The sequence below is a fragment of the Phytophthora sojae genome (assembly GCF_000149755.1).
Source record: "Phytophthora sojae unplaced genomic scaffold PHYSOscaffold_5, whole genome shotgun sequence".
Taxonomy (NCBI): domain Eukaryota; phylum Oomycota; class Peronosporomycetes; order Peronosporales; family Peronosporaceae; genus Phytophthora; species Phytophthora sojae.
The window spans coordinates 6,096,992-6,116,448 of NW_009258119.1; the positions used below are offsets into that span (position 1 = coordinate 6,096,992).

The 19,457-nt window shown below is 59.9% G+C and overlaps 1 protein-coding gene and 22 non-coding genes across 23 annotated transcripts; all 23 read left to right on the forward strand.

The window, feature by feature from the left end:
• Positions 1-89: 89 nt before the first annotated feature.
• Positions 90-162, forward strand: PHYSODRAFT_t998. The gene has a single exon. It is a non-coding gene; the product is annotated as a tRNA-Ala (tRNA).
• A 698-nt stretch (positions 163-860) lies between these two features.
• On the forward strand, positions 861-933 carry PHYSODRAFT_t999. Its single transcript has one exon. It is a non-coding gene; the product is annotated as a tRNA-Ala (tRNA).
• A 699-nt stretch (positions 934-1,632) lies between these two features.
• PHYSODRAFT_t1000 lies at positions 1,633-1,705 on the forward strand. The gene has a single exon. It is a non-coding gene; the product is annotated as a tRNA-Ala (tRNA).
• Positions 1,706-2,403: 698 nt separating this feature from the next.
• Positions 2,404-2,476, forward strand: PHYSODRAFT_t1001. Its single transcript has one exon. It is a non-coding gene; the product is annotated as a tRNA-Ala (tRNA).
• A 701-nt stretch (positions 2,477-3,177) lies between these two features.
• Positions 3,178-3,250, forward strand: PHYSODRAFT_t1002. Its single transcript has one exon. It is a non-coding gene; the product is annotated as a tRNA-Ala (tRNA).
• Positions 3,251-3,949: 699 nt separating this feature from the next.
• On the forward strand, positions 3,950-4,022 carry PHYSODRAFT_t1003. The gene has a single exon. It is a non-coding gene; the product is annotated as a tRNA-Ala (tRNA).
• A 698-nt stretch (positions 4,023-4,720) lies between these two features.
• On the forward strand, positions 4,721-4,793 carry PHYSODRAFT_t1004. The gene has a single exon. It is a non-coding gene; the product is annotated as a tRNA-Ala (tRNA).
• Positions 4,794-7,017: 2,224 nt separating this feature from the next.
• PHYSODRAFT_t1005 lies at positions 7,018-7,090 on the forward strand. The gene has a single exon. It is a non-coding gene; the product is annotated as a tRNA-Ala (tRNA).
• A 705-nt stretch (positions 7,091-7,795) lies between these two features.
• Positions 7,796-7,868, forward strand: PHYSODRAFT_t1006. The gene has a single exon. It is a non-coding gene; the product is annotated as a tRNA-Ala (tRNA).
• A 698-nt stretch (positions 7,869-8,566) lies between these two features.
• On the forward strand, positions 8,567-8,639 carry PHYSODRAFT_t1007. The gene has a single exon. It is a non-coding gene; the product is annotated as a tRNA-Ala (tRNA).
• Positions 8,640-9,095: 456 nt separating this feature from the next.
• Positions 9,096-9,998, forward strand: PHYSODRAFT_334463 (hypothetical protein; the record flags this gene model as incomplete). The annotated part of the gene is made up of 2 exons (XM_009531740.1): positions 9,096-9,183; positions 9,841-9,998. 2 exons carry the CDS (start codon positions 9,096-9,098, stop codon positions 9,996-9,998), a joined length of 246 nt encoding a protein of 81 aa, XP_009530035.1.
• Positions 9,339-9,411, forward strand: PHYSODRAFT_t1008. The gene has a single exon. It is a non-coding gene; the product is annotated as a tRNA-Ala (tRNA).
• A 115-nt stretch (positions 9,999-10,113) lies between the features above and the next one.
• PHYSODRAFT_t1009 lies at positions 10,114-10,186 on the forward strand. Its single transcript has one exon. It is a non-coding gene; the product is annotated as a tRNA-Ala (tRNA).
• Positions 10,187-10,886: 700 nt separating this feature from the next.
• PHYSODRAFT_t1010 lies at positions 10,887-10,959 on the forward strand. The gene has a single exon. It is a non-coding gene; the product is annotated as a tRNA-Ala (tRNA).
• A 699-nt stretch (positions 10,960-11,658) lies between these two features.
• Positions 11,659-11,731, forward strand: PHYSODRAFT_t1011. The gene has a single exon. It is a non-coding gene; the product is annotated as a tRNA-Ala (tRNA).
• A 694-nt stretch (positions 11,732-12,425) lies between these two features.
• PHYSODRAFT_t1012 lies at positions 12,426-12,498 on the forward strand. The gene has a single exon. It is a non-coding gene; the product is annotated as a tRNA-Ala (tRNA).
• Positions 12,499-13,190: 692 nt separating this feature from the next.
• On the forward strand, positions 13,191-13,263 carry PHYSODRAFT_t1013. Its single transcript has one exon. It is a non-coding gene; the product is annotated as a tRNA-Ala (tRNA).
• A 698-nt stretch (positions 13,264-13,961) lies between these two features.
• On the forward strand, positions 13,962-14,034 carry PHYSODRAFT_t1014. The gene has a single exon. It is a non-coding gene; the product is annotated as a tRNA-Ala (tRNA).
• A 1,445-nt stretch (positions 14,035-15,479) lies between these two features.
• PHYSODRAFT_t1015 lies at positions 15,480-15,552 on the forward strand. Its single transcript has one exon. It is a non-coding gene; the product is annotated as a tRNA-Ala (tRNA).
• Positions 15,553-16,244: 692 nt separating this feature from the next.
• PHYSODRAFT_t1016 lies at positions 16,245-16,317 on the forward strand. Its single transcript has one exon. It is a non-coding gene; the product is annotated as a tRNA-Ala (tRNA).
• A 1,450-nt stretch (positions 16,318-17,767) lies between these two features.
• Positions 17,768-17,840, forward strand: PHYSODRAFT_t1017. The gene has a single exon. It is a non-coding gene; the product is annotated as a tRNA-Ala (tRNA).
• A 701-nt stretch (positions 17,841-18,541) lies between these two features.
• Positions 18,542-18,614, forward strand: PHYSODRAFT_t1018. Its single transcript has one exon. It is a non-coding gene; the product is annotated as a tRNA-Ala (tRNA).
• A 691-nt stretch (positions 18,615-19,305) lies between these two features.
• Positions 19,306-19,378, forward strand: PHYSODRAFT_t1019. Its single transcript has one exon. It is a non-coding gene; the product is annotated as a tRNA-Ala (tRNA).
• The last annotated feature ends 79 nt before the right edge of the window (positions 19,379-19,457 follow it).

Consider the following 19,457-nt stretch of genomic DNA (forward strand, 5'->3'; position numbering starts at 1 on the left):
GTGTGTTTTGTGGCGAGTTGGCGTGTGCGTGTGTGTGTGTGTGTGTTGGTCTGAGCGCGTCGATTGCGTTGCGGTTTGGGTTTGTGTCTGGGCGCTTAGCTCAAATGGTAGAGCGCCCGCTTCGCATGCGGGAGGTAGGGGGATCGATACCCCCAGTGTCCACTTTTACGGCACACAACACTTTTTACGAACAAACACTTTTTACCGCCCCTCGCGCCGCTGCTTGCTTCCTAGCCTTCCTACCCCTGCTCACCCGCCACCCACAGCTCACCCGCCATCTGCGAGCGTGCTGGTGCCTACGTTTACAGACGACCCACCTTTTTTGTCGGCGAGTGTGGGGCAACCACGCCGACTGCCAGGCGCAGGATCCCACAAGAGTTTGGGCATGAGGGAGACCGGCTAAACAGCTCACCGAGAGCCTGGTCAGCGCCACAGACCAAACGCCCAGCTGTGTGCTGTGTGCTCTGTGCTCTGTGCTGTGTGTCACCTCTGTCCGGGCCACTGGCCGGTCGGACGAGTAGGGTTCGAGTCAGCCAGCTGCTTGACATTTTTGTTTTCGGAGGCGGGTGGCTCCCGGCCTGGCGGTTCGAGGCTTCGGGTATGTGAGGCAGTGGACCATGGCGGAGCGCGGAGAATCGACAAGGCGTGGATGCTGGCGCCTCACGGGTGCTAATGTGCTGGTGGAGAGGACGATCGTTGTAATGGGTGCGGAGGCTTGCTTGGCGATGTGTGGAGGGATGGCGCTGTGAGGCGGTTGTGCGTCGTTTTGTTTGGTGTGTTTTGTGGCGAGTTGGCGTGTGCGTGTGTGTGTGTGTGTTGGTCTGAGCGCGTCGATTGCGTTGCGGTTTGGGTTTGTGTCTGGGCGCTTAGCTCAAATGGTAGAGCGCCCGCTTCGCATGCGGGAGGTAGGGGGATCGATACCCCCAGTGTCCACTTTTTACGGCACACAACACTTTTTACGAACAAACACTTTTTACCGCCCCTCGCGCCGCTGCTTGCTTCCTAGCCTTCCTACCCCTGCTCACCCGCCACCCACAGCTCACCCGCCATCTGCGAGCGTGCTGGTGCCTACGTTTACAGACGACCCACCTTTTTTGTCGGCGAGTGTGGGGCAACCACGCCGACTGCCAGGCGCAGGATCCCACAAGAGTTTGGGCATGAGGGAGACCGGCTAAACAGCTCACCGAGAGCCTGGTCAGCGCCACAGACCAAACGCCCAGCTGTGTGCTGTGTGCTCTGTGCTCTGTGCTGTGTGTCACCTCTGTCCGGGCCACTGGCCGGTCGGACGAGTAGGGTTCGAGTCAGCCAGCTGCTTGACATTTTTGTTTTCGGAGGCGGGTGGCTCCCGGCCTGGCGGTTCGAGGCTTCGGGTATGTGAGGCAGTGGACCATGGCGGAGCGCGGAGAATCGACAAGGCGTGGATGCTGGCGCCTCACGGGTGCTAATGTGCTGGTGGAGAGGACGATCGTTGTAATGGGTGCGGAGGCTTGCTTGGCGATGTGTGGAGGGATGGCGCTGTGAGGCGGTTGTGTGTGGTTTTGTTTGGTGTGTTTTGTGGCGAGTTGGCGTGTGTGTGTGTGTGTGTGTGTTGGTCTGAGCGCGTCGATTGCGTTGCGGTTTGGGTTTGTGTCTGGGCGCTTAGCTCAAATGGTAGAGCGCCCGCTTCGCATGCGGGAGGTAGGGGGATCGATACCCCCAGTGTCCACTTTTTACGGCACACAACACTTTTTACGAACAAACACTTTTTACCGCCCCTCGCGCCGCTGCTTGCTTCCTAGCCTTCCTACCCCTGCTCACCCGCCACCCACAGCTCACCCGCCATCTGCGAGCGTGCTGGTGCCTACGTTTACAGACGACCCACCTTTTTTGTCGGCGAGTGTGGGGCAACCACGCCGACTGCCAGGCGCAGGATCCCACAAGAGTTTGGGCATGAGGGAGACCGGCTAAACAGCTCACCGAGAGCCTGGTCAGCGCCACAGACCAAACGCCCAGCTGTGTGCTGTGTGCTCTGTGCTCTGTGCTGTGTGTCACCTCTGTCCGGGCCACTGGCCGGTCGGACGAGTAGGGTTCGAGTCAGCCAGCTGCTTGACATTTTTGTTTCGGAGGCGGGTGGCTCCCGGCCTGGCGGTTCGAGGCTTCGGGTATGTGAGGCAGTGGACCATGGCGGAGCGCGGAGAATCGACAAGGCGTGGATGCTGGCGCCTCACGGGTGCTAATGTGCTGGTGGAGAGGACGATCGTTGTAATGGGTGCGGAGGCTTGCTTGGCGATGTGTGGAGGGATGGCGCTGTGAGGCGGTTGTGCGTCGTTTTGTTTGGTGTGTTTTGTGGCGAGTTGGCGTGTGCGTGTGTGTGTGTGTGTTGGTCTGAGCGCGTCGATTGCGTTGCGGTTTGGGTTTGTGTCTGGGCGCTTAGCTCAAATGGTAGAGCGCCCGCTTCGCATGCGGGAGGTAGGGGGATCGATACCCCCAGTGTCCACTTTTTACGGCACACAACACTTTTTACGAACAAACACTTTTTACCGCCCCTCGCGCCGCTGCTTGCTTCCTAGCCTTCCTACCCCTGCTCACCCGCCACCCACAGCTCACCCGCCATCTGCGAGCGTGCTGGTGCCTACGTTTACAGACGACCCACCTTTTTTGTCGGCGAGTGTGGGGCAACCACGCCGACTGCCAGGCGCAGGATCCCACAAGAGTTTGGGCATGAGGGAGACCGGCTAAACAGCTCACCGAGAGCCTGGTCAGCGCCACAGACCAAACGCCCAGCTGTGTGCTGTGTGCTCTGTGCTCTGTGCTGTGTGTCACCTCTGTCCGGGCCACTGGCCGGTCGGACGAGTAGGGTTCGAGTCAGCCAGCTGCTTGACATTTTTGTTTTCGGAGGCGGGTGGCTCCCGGCCTGGCGGTTCGAGGCTTCGGGTATGTGAGGCAGTGGACCATGGCGGAGCGCGGAGAATCGACAAGGCGTGGATGCTGGCGCCTCACGGGTGCTAATGTGCTGGTGGAGAGGACGATCGTTGTAATGGGTGCGGAGGCTTGCTTGGCGATGTGTGGAGGGATGGCGCTGTGAGGCGGTTGTGTGTGGTTTTGTTTGGTGTGTTTTGTGGCGAGTTGGCGTGTGCGTGTGTGTGTCTGTGTGTTGGTCTGAGCGCGTCGATTGCGTTGCGGTTTGGGTTTGTGTCTGGGCGCTTAGCTCAAATGGTAGAGCGCCCGCTTCGCATGCGGGAGGCAGGGGGATCGATACCCCCAGTGTCCACTTTTTACGGCACACAACACTTTTTACGAACAAACACTTTTTACCGCCCCTCGCGCCGCTGCTTGCTTCCTAGCCTTCCTACCCCTGCTCACCCGCCACCCACAGCTCACCCGCCATCTGCGAGCGTGCTGGTGCCTACGTTTACAGACGACCCACCTTTTTTGTCGGCGAGTGTGGGGCAACCACGCCGACTGCCAGGCGCAGGATCCCACAAGAGTTTGGGCATGAGGGAGACCGGCTAAACAGCTCACCGAGAGCCTGGTCAGCGCCACAGACCAAACGCCCAGCTGTGTGCTGTGTGCTCTGTGCTCTGTGCTGTGTGTCACCTCTGTCCGGGCCACTGGCCGGTCGGACGAGTAGGGTTCGAGTCAGCCAGCTGCTTGACATTTTTGTTTTCGGAGGCGGGTGGCTCCCGGCCTGGCGGTTCGAGGCTTCGGGTATGTGAGGCAGTGGACCATGGCGGAGCGCGGAGAATCGACAAGGCGTGGATGCTGGCGCCTCACGGGTGCTAATGTGCTGGTGGAGAGGACGATCGTTGTAATGGGTGCGGAGGCTTGCTTGGCGATGTGTGGAGGGATGACGCTGTGAGGCGGTTGTGTGTGGTTTTGTTTGGTGTGTTTTGTGGCGAGTTGGCGTGTGCGTGTGTGTGTGTGTGTTGGTCTGAGCGCGTCGATTGCGTTGCGGTTTGGGTTTGTGTCTGGGCGCTTAGCTCAAATGGTAGAGCGCCCGCTTCGCATGCGGGAGGTAGGGGGATCGATACCCCCAGTGTCCACTTTTTACGGCACACAACACTTTTTACGAACAAACACTTTTTACCGCCCCTCGCGCCGCTGCTTGCTTCCTAGCCTTCCTACCCCTGCTCACCCGCCACCCAAGCTCACCCGCCATCTGCGAGCGTGCTGGTGCCTACGTTTACAGACGACCCACCTTTTTTGTCGGCGAGTGTGGGGCAACCACGCCGACTGCCAGGCGCAGGATCCCACAAGAGTTTGGGCATGAGGGAGACCGGCTAAACAGCTCACCGAGAGCCTGGTCAGCGCCACAGACCAAACGCCCAGCTTTGTGCTGTGTGCTCTGTGCTCTGTGCTGTGTGTCACCTCTGTCCGGGCCACTGGCCGGTCGGACGAGTAGGGTTCGAGTCAGCCAGCTGCTTGACATTTTTGTTTTCGGAGGCGGGTGGCTCCCGGCCTGGCGGTTCGAGGCTTCGGGTATGTGAGGCAGTGGACCATGGCGGAGCGCGGAGAATCGACAAGGCGTGGATGCTGGCGCCTCACGGGTGCTAATGTGCTGGTGGAGAGGACGATCGTTGTAATGGGTGCGGAGGCTTGCTTGGCGATGTGTGGAGGGATGGCGCTGTGAGGCGGTTGTGTGTCGTTTTGTTTGGTGTGTTTTGTGGCGAGTTGGCGTGTGCGTGTGTGTGTGTGTGTTGGTCTGAGCGCGTCGATTGCGTTGCGGTTTGGGTTTGTGTCTGGGCGCTTAGCTCAAATGGTAGAGCGCCCGCTTCGCATGCGGGAGGTAGGGGGATCGATACCCCCAGTGTCCACTTTTTACGGCACACAACACTTTTTACGAACAAACACTTTTTACCGCCCCTCGCGCCGCTGCTTGCTTCCTAGCCTTCCTACCCCTGCTCACCCGCCACCCAAGCTCACCCGCCATCTGCGAGCGTGCTGGTGCCTACGTTTACAGACGACCCACCTTTTTTGTCGGCGAGTGTGGGGCAACCACGCCGACTGCCAGGCGCAGGATCCCACAAGAGTTTGGGCATGAGGGAGACCGGCTAAACAGCTCACCGAGAGCCTGGTCAGCGCCACAGACCAAACGCCCAGCTTTGTGCTGTGTGCTCTGTGCTCTGTGCTGTGTGTCACCTCTGTCCGGGCCACTGGCCGGTCGGACGAGTAGGGTTCGAGTCAGCCAGCTGCTTGACATTTTTGTTTTCGGAGGCGGGTGGCTCCCGGCCTGGCGGTTCGAGGCTTCGGGTATGTGAGGCAGTGGACCATGGCGGAGCGCGGAGAATCGACAAGGCGTGGATGCTGGCGCCTCACGGGTGCTAATGTGCTGGTGGAGAGGACGATCGTTGTAATGGGTGCGGAGGCTTGCTTGGCGATGTGTGGAGGGATGGCGCTGTGAGGCGGTTGTGTGTCGTTTTGTTTGGTGTGTTTTGTGGCGAGTTGGCGTGTGCGTGTGTGTGTGTGTGTGTTGGTCTGAGCGCGTCGATTGCGTTGCGGTTTGGGTTTGTGTCTGGGCGCTTAGCTCAAATGGTAGAGCGCCCGCTTCGCATGCGGATCGATACCCCCAGTGTCCACTTTTACGGCACGCAACACTTTTTACGAACAAACACTTTTTACCGCCCCTCGCGCCGCTGCTTGCTTCCTAGCCTTCCTACCCCTGCTCACCCGCCACCCAAGCTCACCCGCCATCTGCGAGCGTGCTGGTGCCTACGTTTACAGACGACCCACCTTTTTTGTCGGCGAGTGTGGGGCAACCACGCCGACTGCCAGGCGCAGGATCCCACAAGAGTTTGGGCATGAGGGAGACCGGCTAAACAGCTCACCGAGAGCCTGGTCAGCGCCACAGACCAAACGCCCAGCTTTGTGCTGTGTGCTCTGTGCTCTGTGCTGTGTGTCACCTCTGTCCGGGCCACTGGCCGGTCGGACGAGTAGGGTTCGAGTCAGCCAGCTGCTTGACATTTTTGTTTTCGGAGGCGGGTGGCTCCCGGCCTGGCGGTTCGAGGCTTCGGGTATGTGAGGCAGTGGACCATGGCGGAGCGCGGAGAATCGACAAGGCGTGGATGCTGGCGCCTCACGGGTGCTAATGTGCTGGTGGAGAGGACGATCGTTGTAATGGGTGCGGAGGCTTGCTTGGCGATGTGTGGAGGGATGGCGCTGTGAGGCGGTTGTGTGTCGTTTTGTTTGGTGTGTTTTGTGGCGAGTTGGCGTGTGCGTGTGTGTGTGTGTTGGTCTGAGCGCGTCGATTGCGTTGCGGTTTGGGTTTGTGTCTGGGCGCTTAGCTCAAATGGTAGAGCGCCCGCTTCGCATGCGGATCGATACCCCCAGTGTCCACTTTTTACGGCACACAACACTTTTTACGAACAAACACTTTTTACCGCCCCTCGCGCCGCTGCTTGCTTCCTAGCCTTCCTACCCCTGCTCACCCGCCACCCACAGCTCACCCGCCATCTGCGAGCGTGCTGGTGCCTACGTTTACAGACGACCCACCTTTTTTGTCGGCGAGTGTGGGGCAACCACGCCGACTGCCAGGCGCAGGATCCCACAAGAGTTTGGGCATGAGGGAGACCGGCTAAACAGCTCACCGAGAGCCTGGTCAGCGCCACAGACCAAACGCCCAGCTGTGTGCTGTGTGCTCTGTGCTCTGTGCTGTGTGTCACCTCTGTCCGGGCCACTGGCCGGTCGGACGAGTAGGGTTCGAGTCAGCCAGCTGCTTGACATTTTTGTTTTCGGAGGCGGGTGGCTCCCGGCCTGGCGGTTCGAGGCTTCGGGTATGTGAGGCAGTGGACCATGGCGGAGCGCGGAGAATCGACAAGGCGTGGATGCTGGCGCCTCACGGGTGCTAATGTGCTGGTGGAGAGGACGATCGTTGTAATGGGTGCGGAGGCTTGCTTGGCGATGTGTGGAGGGATGGCGCTGTGAGGCGGTTGTGTGTGGTTTTGTTTGGTGTGTTTTGTGGCGAGTTGGCGTGTGCGTGTGTGTGTGTGTGTGTGTGTTGGTCTGAGCGCGTCGATTGCGTTGCGGTTTGGGTTTGTGTCTGGGCGCTTAGCTCAAATGGTAGAGCGCCCGCTTCGCATGCGGGAGGTAGGGGGATCGATACCCCCAGTGTCCACTTTTTACGGCACACAACACTTTTTACGAACAAACACTTTTTACCGCCCCTCGCGCCGCTGCTTGCTTCCTAGCCTTCCTACCCCTGCTCACCCGCCACCCACAGCTCACCCGCCATCTGCGAGCGTGCTGGTGCCTACGTTTACAGACGACCCACCTTTTTTGTCGGCGAGTGTGGGGCAACCACGCCGACTGCCAGGCGCAGGATCCCACAAGAGTTTGGGCATGAGGGAGACCGGCTAAACAGCTCACCGAGAGCCTGGTCAGCGCCACAGACCAAACGCCCAGCTGTGTGCTGTGTGCTCTGTGCTCTGTGCTGTGTGTCACCTCTGTCCGGGCCACTGGCCGGTCGGACGAGTAGGGTTCGAGTCAGCCAGCTGCTTGACATTTTTGTTTTCGGAGGCGGGTGGCTCCCGGCCTGGCGGTTCGAGGCTTCGGGTATGTGAGGCAGTGGACCATGGCGGAGCGCGGAGAATCGACAAGGCGTGGATGCTGGCGCCTCACGGGTGCTAATGTGCTGGTGGAGAGGACGATCGTTGTAATGGGTGCGGAGGCTTGCTTGACGATGTGTGGAGGGATGGCGCTGTGAGGCGGTTGTGTGTGGTTTTGTTTGGTGTGTTTTGTGGCGAGTTGGCGTGTGCGTGTGTGTGTGTGTGTGTGTGTTGGTCTGAGCGCGTCGATTGCGTTGCGGTTTGGGTTTGTGTCTGGGCGCTTAGCTCAAATGGTAGAGCGCCCGCTTCGCATGCGGGAGGTAGGGGGATCGATACCCCCAGTGTCCACTTTTACGGCACACAACACTTTTTACGAACAAACACTTTTTACCGCCCCTCGCGCCGCTGCTTGCTTCCTAGCCTTCCTACCCCTGCTCACCCGCCACCCACAGCTCACCCGCCATCTGCGAGCGTGCTGGTGCCTACGTTTACAGACGACCCACCTTTTTTGTCGGCGAGTGTGGGGCAACCACGCCGACTGCCAGGCGCAGGATCCCACAAGAGTTTGGGCATGAGGGAGACCGGCTAAACAGCTCACCGAGAGCCTGGTCAGCGCCACAGACCAAACGCCCAGCTGTGTGCTGTGTGCTCTGTGCTCTGTGCTGTGTGTCACCTCTGTCCGGGCCACTGGCCGGTCGGACGAGTAGGGTTCGAGTCAGCCAGCTGCTTGACATTTTTGTTTTCGGAGGCGGGTGGCTCCCGGCCTGGCGGTTCGAGGCTTCGGGTATGTGAGGCAGTGGACCATGGCGGAGCGCGGAGAATCGACAAGGCGTGGATGCTGGCGCCTCACGGGTGCTAATGTGCTGGTGGAGAGGACGATCGTTGTAATGGGTGCGGAGGCTTGCTTGGCGATGTGTGGAGGGATGGCGCTGTGAGGCGGTTGTGTGTGGTTTTGTTTGGTGTGTTTTGTGGCGAGTTGGCGTGTGCGTGTGTGTGTGTGTGTTGGTCTGAGCGCGTCGATTGCGTTGCGGTTTGGGTTTGTGTCTGGGCGCTTAGCTCAAATGGTAGAGCGCCCGCTTCGCATGCGGGAGGTAGGGGGATCGATACCCCCAGTGTCCACTTTTTACGGCACACAACACTTTTTACGAACAAACACTTTTTACCGCCCCTCGCGCCGCTGCTTGCTTCCTAGCCTTCCTACCCCTGCTCACCCGCCACCCACAGCTCACCCGCCATCTGCGAGCGTGCTGGTGCCTACGTTTACAGACGACCCACCTTTTTTGTCGGCGAGTGTGGGGCAACCACGCCGACTGCCAGGCGCAGGATCCCACAAGAGTTTGGGCATGAGGGAGACCGGCTAAACAGCTCACCGAGAGCCTGGTCAGCGCCACAGACCAAACGCCCAGCTGTGTGCTGTGTGCTCTGTGCTCTGTGCTGTGTGTCACCTCTGTCCGGGCCACTGGCCGGTCGGACGAGTAGGGTTCGAGTCAGCCAGCTGCTTGACATTTTTGTTTTCGGAGGCGGGTGGCTCCCGGCCTGGCGGTTCGAGGCTTCGGGTATGTGAGGCAGTGGACCATGGCGGAGCGCGGAGAATCGACAAGGCGTGGATGCTGGCGCCTCACGGGTGCTAATGTGCTGGTGGAGAGGACGATCGTTGTAATGGGTGCGGAGGCTTGCTTGGCGATGTGTGGAGGGATGGCGCTGTGAGGCGGTTGTGTGTCGTTTTGTTTGGTGTGTTTTGTGGCGAGTTGGCGTGTGCGTGTGTGTGTGTGTGTTGGTCTGAGCGCGTCGATTGCGTTGCGGTTTGGGTTTGTGTCTGGGCGCTTAGCTCAAATGGTAGAGCGCCCGCTTCGCATGCGGGAGGTAGGGGGGTCGATACCCCCAGTGTCCACTTTTTACGGCACACAACACTTTTTACGAACAAACACTTTTTACCGCCCCTCGCGCCGCTGCTTGCTTCCTAGCCTTCCTACCCCTGCTCACCCGCCACCCAAGCTCACCCGCCATCTGCGAGCGTGCTGGTGCCTACGTTTACAGACGACCCACCTTTTTTGTCGGCGAGTGTGGGGCAACCACGCCGACTGCCAGGCGCAGGATCCCACAAGAGTTTGGGCATGAGGGAGACCGGCTAAACAGCTCACCGAGAGCCTGGTCAGCGCCACAGACCAAACGCCCAGCTTTGTGCTGTGTGCTCTGTGCTCTGTGCTGTGTGTCACCTCTGTCCGGGCCACTGGCCGGTCGGACGAGTAGGGTTCGAGTCAGCCAGCTGCTTGACATTTTTGTTTTCGGAGGCGGGTGGCTCCCGGCCTGGCGGTTCGAGGCTTCGGGTATGTGAGGCAGTGGACCATGGCGGAGCGCGGAGAATCGACAAGGCGTGGATGCTGGCGCCTCACGGGTGCTAATGTGCTGGTGGAGAGGACGATCGTTGTAATGGGTGCGGAGGCTTGCTTGGCGATGTGTGGAGGGATGGCGCTGTGAGGCGGTTGTGTGTCGTTTTGTTTGGTGTGTTTTGTGGCGAGTTGGCGTGTGCGTGTGTGTGTGTGTGTGTGTTGGTCTGAGCGCGTCGATTGCGTTGCGGTTTGGGTTTGTGTCTGGGCGCTTAGCTCAAATGGTAGAGCGCCCGCTTCGCATGCGGGAGGTAGGGGGATCGATACCCCCAGTGTCCACTTTTTACGGCACACAACACTTTTTACGAACAAACACTTTTTACCGCCCCTCGCGCCGCTGCTTGCTTCCTAGCCTTCCTACCCCTGCTCACCCGCCACCCACAGCTCACCCGCCATCTGCGAGCGTGCTGGTGCCTACGTTTACAGACGACCCACCTTTTTTGTCGGCGAGTGTGGGGCAACCACGCCGACTGCCAGGCGCAGGATCCCACAAGAGTTTGGGCATGAGGGAGACCGGCTAAACAGCTCACCGAGAGCCTGGTCAGCGCCACAGACCAAACGCCCAGCTTTGTGCTGTGTGCTCTGTGCTGTGTGCTGTGTGTCACCTCTGTCCGGGCCACTGGCCGGTCGGACGAGTAGGGTTCGAGTCAGCCAGCTGCTTGACATTTTTGTTTTCGGAGGCGGGTGGCTCCCGGCCTGGCGGTTCGAGGCTTCGGGTATGTGAGGCAGTGGACCATGGCGGAGCGCGGAGAATCGACAAGGCGTGGATGCTGGCCCCTCACGGGTGGATAATGTGCTGGTGGAGAGGACGATCGTTGTAATGGGTGCGGAGGCTTGCTTGGCGATGTGTGGAGGGATGGCGCTGTGAGGCGGTTGTGTGTGGTTTTGTTTGGTGTGTTTTGTGGCGAGTTGGCGTGTGTGTGTGTGTGTGTGTGTTGGTCTGAGCGCGTCGATTGCGTTGCGGTTTGGGTTTGTGTCTGGGCGCTTAGCTCAAATGGTAGAGCGCCCGCTTCGCATGCGGGAGGTAGGGGGATCGATACCCCCAGTGTCCACTTTTTACGGCACACAACACTTTTTACGAACAAACACTTTTTACCGCCCCTCGCGCCGCTGCTTGCTTCCTAGCCTTCCTACCCCTGCTCACCCGCCACCCACAGCTCACCCGCCATCTGCGAGCGTGCTGGTGCCTACGTTTACAGACGACCCACCTTTTTTGTCGGCGAGTGTGGGGCAACCACGCCGACTGCCAGGCGCAGGATCCCACAAGAGTTTGGGCATGAGGGAGACCGGCTAAACAGCTCACCGAGAGCCTGGTCAGCGCCACAGACCAAACGCCCAGCTGTGTGCTGTGTGCTCTGTGCTCTGTGCTGTGTGTCACCTCTGTCCGGGCCACTGGCCGGTCGGACGAGTAGGGTTCGAGTCAGCCAGCTGCTTGACATTTTTGTTTTCGGAGGCGGGTGGCTCCCGGCCTGGCGGTTCGAGGCTTCGGGTATGTGAGGCAGTGGACCATGGCGGAGCGCGGAGAATCGACAAGGCGTGGATGCTGGCGCCTCACGGGTGCTAATGTGCTGGTGGAGAGGACGATCGTTGTAATGGGTGCGGAGGCTTGCTTGGCGATGTGTGGAGGGATGGCGCTGTGAGGCGGTTGTGTGTGGTTTTGTTTGGTGTGTTTTGTGGCGAGTTGGCGTGTGCGTGTGTGTGTGTGTGTTGGTCTGAGCGCGTCGATTGCGTTGCGGTTTGGGTTTGTGTCTGGGCGCTTAGCTCAAATGGTAGAGCGCCCGCTTCGCATGCGGGAGGTAGGGGGATCGATACCCCCAGTGTCCACTTTTTACGGCACACAACACTTTTTACGAACAAACACTTTTTACCGCCCCTCGCGCCGCTGCTTGCTTCCTAGCCTTCCTACCCCTGCTCACCCGCCACCCACAGCTCACCCGCCATCTGCGAGCGTGCTGGTGCCTACGTTTACAGACGACCCACCTTTTTTGTCGGCGAGTGTGGGGCAACCACGCCGACTGCCAGGCGCAGGATCCCACAAGAGTTTGGGCATGAGGGAGACCGGCTAAACAGCTCACCGAGAGCCTGGTCAGCGCCACAGACCAAACGCCCAGCTGTGTGCTCTGTGCTCTGTGCTGTGTGTCACCTCTGTCCGGGCCACTGGCCGGTCGGACGAGTAGGGTTCGAGTCAGCCAGCTGCTTGACATTTTTGTTTTCGGAGGCGGGTGGCTCCCGGCCTGGCGGTTCGAGGCTTCGGGTATGTGAGGCAGTGGACCATGGCGGAGCGCGGAGAATCGACAAGGCGTGGATGCTGGCGCCTCACGGGTGCTAATGTGCTGGTGGAGAGGACGATCGTTGTAATGGGTGCGGAGGCTTGCTTGGCGATGTGTGGAGGGATGGCGCTGTGAGGCGGTTGTGTGTGGTTTTGTTTGGTGTGTTTTGTGGCGAGTTGGCGTGTGCGTGTGTGTGTGTGTGTGTTGGTCTGAGCGCGTCGATTGCGTTGCGGTTTGGGTTTGTGTCTGGGCGCTTAGCTCAAATGGTAGAGCGCCCGCTTCGCATGCGGGAGGTAGGGGGATCGATACCCCCAGTGTCCACTTTTTACGGCACACAACACTTTTTACGAACAAACACTTTTTACCGCCCCTCGCGCCGCTGCTTGCTTCCTAGCCTTCCTACCCCTGCTCACCCGCCACCCACAGCTCACCCGCCATCTGCGAGCGTGCTGGTGCCTACGTTTACAGACGACCCACCTTTTTTGTCGGCGAGTGTGGGGCAACCACGCCGACTGCCAGGCGCAGGATCCCACAAGAGTTTGGGCATGAGGGAGACCGGCTAAACAGCTCACCGAGAGCCTGGTCAGCGCCACAGACCAAACGCCCAGCTGTGTGCTGTGTGCTCTGTGCTGTGTGTCACCTCTGTCCGGGCCACTGGCCGGTCGGACGAGTAGGGTTCGAGTCAGCCAGCTGCTTGACATTTTTGTTTTCGGAGGCGGGTGGCTCCCGGCCTGGCGGTTCGAGGCTTCGGGTATGTGAGGCAGTGGACCATGGCGGAGCGCGGAGAATCGACAAGGCGTGGATGCTGGCGCCTCACGGGTGCTAATGTGCTGGTGGAGAGGACGATCGTTGTAATGGGTGCGGAGGCTTGCTTGGCGATGTGTGGAGGGATGGCGCTGTGAGGCGATTGTGTGTGGTTTTGTTTGGTGTGTTTTGTGGCGAGTTGGCGTGTGCGTGTGTGTGTGTGTGTTGGTCTGAGCGCGTCGATTGCGTTGCGGTTTGGGTTTGTGTCTGGGCGCTTAGCTCAAATGGTAGAGCGCCCGCTTCGCATGCGGGAGGTAGGGGGATCGATACCCCCAGTGTCCACTTTTTACGGCACACAACACTTTTTACGAACAAACACTTTTTACCGCCCCTCGCGCCGCTGCTTGCTTCCTAGCCTTCCTACCCCTGCTCACCCGCCACCCACAGCTCACCCGCCATCTGCGAGCGTGCTGGTGCCTACGTTTACAGACGACCCACCTTTTTTGTCGGCGAGTGTGGGGCAACCACGCCGACTGCCAGGCGCAGGATCCCACAAGAGTTTGGGCATGAGGGAGACCGGCTAAACAGCTCACCGAGAGCCTGGTCAGCGCCACAGACCAAACGCCCAGCTGTGTGCTGTGTGCTCTGTGCTGTGTGTCACCTCTGTCCGGGCCACTGGCCGGTCGGACGAGTAGGGTTCGAGTCAGCCAGCTGCTTGACATTTTTGTTTTCGGAGGCGGGTGGCTCCCGGCCTGGCGGTTCGAGGCTTCGGGTATGTGAGGCAGTGGACCATGGCGGAGCGCGGAGAATCGACAAGGCGTGGATGCTGGCGCCTCACGGGTGCTAATGTGCTGGTGGAGAGGACGATCGTTGTAATGGGTGCGGAGGCTTGCTTGGCGATGTGTGGAGGGATGGCGCTGTGAGGCGGTTGTGTGTGGTTTTGTTTGGTGTGTTTTGTGGCGAGTTGGCGTGTGCGTGTGTGTGTGTGTGTGTGTGTTGGTCTGAGCGCGTCGATTGCGTTGCGGTTTGGGTTTGTGTCTGGGCGCTTAGCTCAAATGGTAGAGCGCCCGCTTCGCATGCGGGAGGTAGGGGGATCGATACCCCCAGTGTCCACTTTTACGGCACACAACACTTTTTACGAACAAACACTTTTTACCGCCCCTCGCGCCGCTGCTTGCTTCCTAGCCTTCCTACCCCTGCTCACCCGCCACCCACAGCTCACCCGCCATCTGCGAGCGTGCTGGTGCCTACGTTTACAGACGACCCACCTTTTTTGTCGGCGAGTGTGGGGCAACCACGCCGACTGCCAGGCGCAGGATCCCACAAGAGTTTGGGCATGAGGGAGACCGGCTAAACAGCTCACCGAGAGCCTGGTCAGCGCCACAGACCAAACGCCCAGCTGTGTGCTGTGTGCTCTGTGCTCTGTGCTGTGTGTCACCTCTGTCCGGGCCACTGGCCGGTCGGACGAGTAGGGTTCGAGTCAGCCAGCTGCTTGACATTTTTGTTTTCGGAGGCGGGTAGCTCCCGGCCTTGCGGTTCGAGGCTTCGGGTATGTGAGGCAGTGGACCATGGCGGAGCGCGGAGAATCGACAAGGCGTGGATGCTGGCGCCTCACGGGTGCTAATGTGCTGGTGGAGAGGACGATCGTTGTAATGGGTGCGGAGGCTTGCTTGGCGATGTGTGGAGGGATGGCGCTGTGAGGCGGTTGTGCGTCGTTTCGTTTGGTGTGTTTTGTGGCGAGTTGGCGTGTGCGTGTGTGTGTTGATCTGAGCGCGTCGATTGCGTTGCGGCTTGGGTTTGCGTCTGGGCGCTTAGCTCAAATGGTAGAGCGCCCGCTTCGCATGCGGATCGATACCCCCAGTGTCCACTTTTACGGCACACAACACTTTTTACGAACAAACACTTTTTACCGCCCCTCGCGCCGCTGCTTGCTTCCTAGCCTTCCTACCCCTGCTCACCCGCCACCCACAGCTCACCCGCCATCTGCGAGCGTGCTGGTGCCTACGTTTACAGACGACCCACCTTTTTTGTCGGCGAGTGTGGGGCAACCACGCCGACTGCCAGGCGCAGGATCCCACAAGAGTTTGGGCATGAGGGAGACCGGCTAAACAGCTCACCGAGAGCCTGGTCAGCGCCACAGACCAAACGCCCAGCTGTGTGCTGTGTGCTCTGTGCTCTGTGCTGTGTGTCACCTCTGTCCGGGCCACTGGCCGTTCGGGTTCGAGTCAGCCAGCTGCTTGACATTTTTGTTTTCGGAGGCGGGTAGCTCCCGGCCTGGCGGTTCGAGGCTTCGGGTATGTGAGGCAGTGGACCATGGCGGAGCGCGGAGAATCGACAAGGCGTGGATGCTGGCGCCTCACGGGTGCTAATGTGCTGGTGGAGAGGACGATCGTTGTAATGGGTGCGGAGGCTTGCTTGGCGATGTGTGGAGGGATGGCGCTGTGAGGCGGTTGTGTGTGGTTTTGTTTGGTGTGTTTTGTGGCGAGTTGGCGTGTGCGTGTGTGTGTGTGTGTGTTGGTCTGAGCGCGTCGATTGCGTTGCGGTTTGGGTTTGTGTCTGGGCGCTTAGCTCAAATGGTAGAGCGCCCGCTTCGCATGCGGGAGGTAGGGGGATCGATACCCCCAGTGTCCACTTTTTACGGCACACAACACTTTTTACGAACAAACACTTTTTACCGCCCCTCGCGCCGCTGCTTGCTTCCTAGCCTTCCTACCCCTGCTCACCCGCCACCCAAGCTCACCCGCCATCTGCGAGCGTGCTGGTGCCTACGTTTACAGACGACCCACCTTTTTTGTCGGCGAGTGTGGGGCAACCACGCCGACTGCCAGGCGCAGGATCCCACAAGAGTTTGGGCATGAGGGAGACCGGCTAAACAGCTCACCGAGAGCCTGGTCAGCGCCACAGACCAAACGCCCAGCTTTGTGCTGTGTGCTCTGTGCTCTGTGCTGTGTGTCACCTCTGTCCGGGCCACTGGCCGGTCGGACGAGTAGGGTTCGAGTCAGCCAGCTGCTTGACATTTTTGTTTTCGGAGGCGGGTGGCTCCCGGCCTGGCGGTTCGAGGCTTCGGGTATGTGAGGCAGTGGACCATGGCGGAGCGCGGAGAATCGACAAGGCGTGGATGCTGGCGCCTCACGGGTGCTAATGTGCTGGTGGAGAGGACGATCGTTGTAATGGGTGCGGAGGCTTGCTTGGCGATGTGTGGAGGGATGGCGCTGTGAGGCGGTTGTGCGTCGTTTTGTTTGGTGTGTTTTGTGGCGAGTTGGCGTGTGCGTGTGTGTGTTGATCTGAGCGCGTCGATTGCGTTGCGGCTTGGGTTTGCGTCTGGGCGCTTAGCTCAAATGGTAGAGCGCCCGCTTCGCATGCGGGAGGTAGGGGGATCGATACCCCCAGTGTCCACTTTTACGGCACACAACACTTTTTACGAACAAACACTTTTTACCGCCCCTCGCGCCGCTGCTTGCTTCCTAGCCTTCCTACCCCTGCTCACCCGCCACCCACAGCTCACCCGCCATCTGCGAGCGTGCTGGTGCCTACGTTTACAGACGACCCACCTTTTTTGTCGGCGAGTGTGGGGCAACCACGCCGACTGCCAGGCGCAGGATCCCACAAGAGTTTGGGCATGAGGGAGACCGGCTAAACAGCTCACCGAGAGCCTGGTCAGCGCCACAGACCAAACGCCCAGCTGTGTGCTCTGTGCTCTGTGCTGTGTGTCACCTCTGTCCGGGCCACTGGCCGGTCGGACGAGTAGGGTTCGAGTCAGCCAGCTGCTTGACATTTTTGTTTTCGGAGGCGGGTGGCTCCCGGCCTGGCGGTTCGAGGCTTCGGGTATGTGAGGCAGTGGACCATGGCGGAGCGCGGAGAATCGACAAGGCGTGGATGCTGGCGCCTCACGGGTGCTAATGTGCTGGTGGAGAGGACGATCGTTGTAATGGGTGCGGAGGCTTGCTTGGCGATGTGTGGAGGGATGGCGCTGTGAGGCGGTTGTGTGTGGTTTTGTTTGGTGTGTTTTGTGGCGAGTTGGCGTGTGCGTGTGTGTGTGTGTGTTGGTCTGAGCGCGTCGATTGCGTTGCGGCTTGGGTTTGTGTCTGGGCGCTTAGCTCAAATGGTAGAGCGCCCGCTTCGCATGCGGATCGATACCCCCAGTGTCCACTTTTACGGCACACAACACTTTTTACGAACAAACACTTTTTACCGCCCCTCGCGCCGCTGCTTGCTTCCTAGCCTTCCTACCCCTGCTCACCCGCCACCCACAGCTCACCCGCCATCTGCGAGCGTGCTGGTGCCTACGTTTACAGACGACCCACCTTTTTTGTCGGCGAGTGTGGGGCAACCACGCCGACTGCCAGGCGCAGGATCCCACAAGAGTTTGGGCATGAGGGAGACCGGCTAAACAGCTCACCGAGAGCCTGGTCAGCGCCACAGACCAAACGCCCAGCTGTGTGCTGTGTGCTCTGTGCTCTGTGCTGTGTGTCACCTCTGTCCGGGCCACTGGCCGGTCGGACGAGTAGGGTTCGAGTCAGCCAGCTGCTTGACATTTTTGTTTCGGAGGCGGGTGGCTCCCGGCCTGGCGGTTCGAGGCTTCGGGTATGTGAGGCAGTGGACCATGGCGGAGCGCGGAGAATCGACAAGGCGTGGATGCTGGCGCCTCACGGGTGCTAATGTGCTGGTGGAGAGGACGATCGTTGTAATGGGTGCGGAGGCTTGCTTGGCGATGTGTGGAGGGATGGCGCTGTGAGGCGGTTGTGTGTGGTTTTGTTTGGTGTGTTTTGTGGCGAGTTGGCGTGTGCGTGTGTGTGTGTGTGTTGGTCTGAGCGCGTCGATTGCGTTGCGGTTTGGGTTTGTGTCTGGGCGCTTAGCTCAAATGGTAGAGCGCCCGCTTCGCATGCGGGAGGTAGGGGGATCGATACCCCCAGTGTCCACTTTTTACGGCACACAACACTTTTTACGAACAAACACTTTTTACCGCCCCTCGCGCCGCTGCTTGCTTCCTAGCCTTCCTACCCCTGCTCACCCGCCACCCACAGCTCACCCGCCATCTGCGAGCGTGCTGGTGCCTACGTTTACAGACGACCCACCTTTTTTGTCGGCGAGTGTGGGGCAACCACGCCGACTGCCAGGCGCAGGATCCCACAAGAGTTTGGGCATGAGGGAGACCGGCTAAACAGCTCACCGAGAGCCTGGTCAGCGCCACAGACCAAACGCCCAGCTGTGTGCTGTGTGCTCTGTGCTCTGTGCTGTGTGTCACCTCTGTCCGGGCCACTGGCCGGTCGGACGAGTAGGGTTCGAGTCAGCCAGCTGCTTGACATTTTTGTTTTCGGAGGCGGGTAGCTCCCGGCCTGGCGGTTCGAGGCTTCGGGTATGTGAGGCAGTGGACCATGGCGGAGCGCGGAGAATCGACAAGGCGTGGATGCTGGCGCCTCACGGGTGCTAATGTGCTGGTGGAGAGGACGATCGTTGTAATGGGTGCGGAGGCTTGCTTGGCGATGTGTGGAGGGATGGCGCTGTGAGGCGGTTGTGTGTGGTTTTGTTTGGTGTGTTTTGTGGCGAGTTGGCGTGTGCGTGTGTGTGTGTGTGTGTTGGTCTGAGCGCGTCGATTGCGTTGCGGTTTGGGTTTGTGTCTGGGCGCTTAGCTCAAATGGTAGAGCGCCCGCTTCGCATGCGGGAGGTAGGGGGATCGATACCCCCAGTGTCCACTTTTTACGGCACACAACACTTTTTACGAACAAACACTTTTTACCGCCCCTCGCGCCGCTGCTTGCTTCCTAGCCTTCCTACCCCTGCTCACCCGCCACCCACAGCTCACCCGCCATCTGCGAGCGTGCTGGTGCCTACGTTTACAGACGACCCACCTTTTTTGTCGGCGAGTGTGGGGCAACCACGCCGACTGCCAGGCGCAGGATCCCACAAGAGTTTGGGCATGAGGGAGACCGGCTAAACAGCTCACCGAGAGCCTGGTCAGCGCCACAGACCAAACGCCCAGCTGTGTGCTGTGTGCTCTGTGCTGTGTGTCACCTCTGTCCGGGCCACTGGCCGGTCGGACGAGTAGGGTTCGAGTCAGCCAGCTGCTTGACATTTTTGTTTCGGAGGCGGGTGGCTCCCGGCCTGGCGGTTCGAGGCTTCGGGTATGTGAGGCAGTGGACCATGGCGGAGCGCGGAGAATCGACAAGGCGTGGATGCTGGCGCCTCACGGGTGCTAATGTGCTGGTGGAGAGGACGATCGTTGTAATGGGTGCGGAGGCTTGCTTGGCGATGTGTGGAGGGATGGCGCTGTGAGGCGGTTGTGCGTCGTTTTGTTTGGTGTGTTTTGTGGCGAGTTGGCGTGTGCGTGTGTGTGTGTGTGTTGGTCTGAGCGCGTCGATTGCGTTGCGGTTTGGGTTTGTGTCTGGGCGCTTAGCTCAAATGGTAGAGCGCCCGCTTCGCATGCGGGAGGTAGGGGGATCGATACCCCCAGTATCCACTTTTTACGGCACACAACACTTTTTACGAACAAACACTTTTTACCGCCCCTCGCGCCGCTGCTTGCTTCCTAGCCTTCC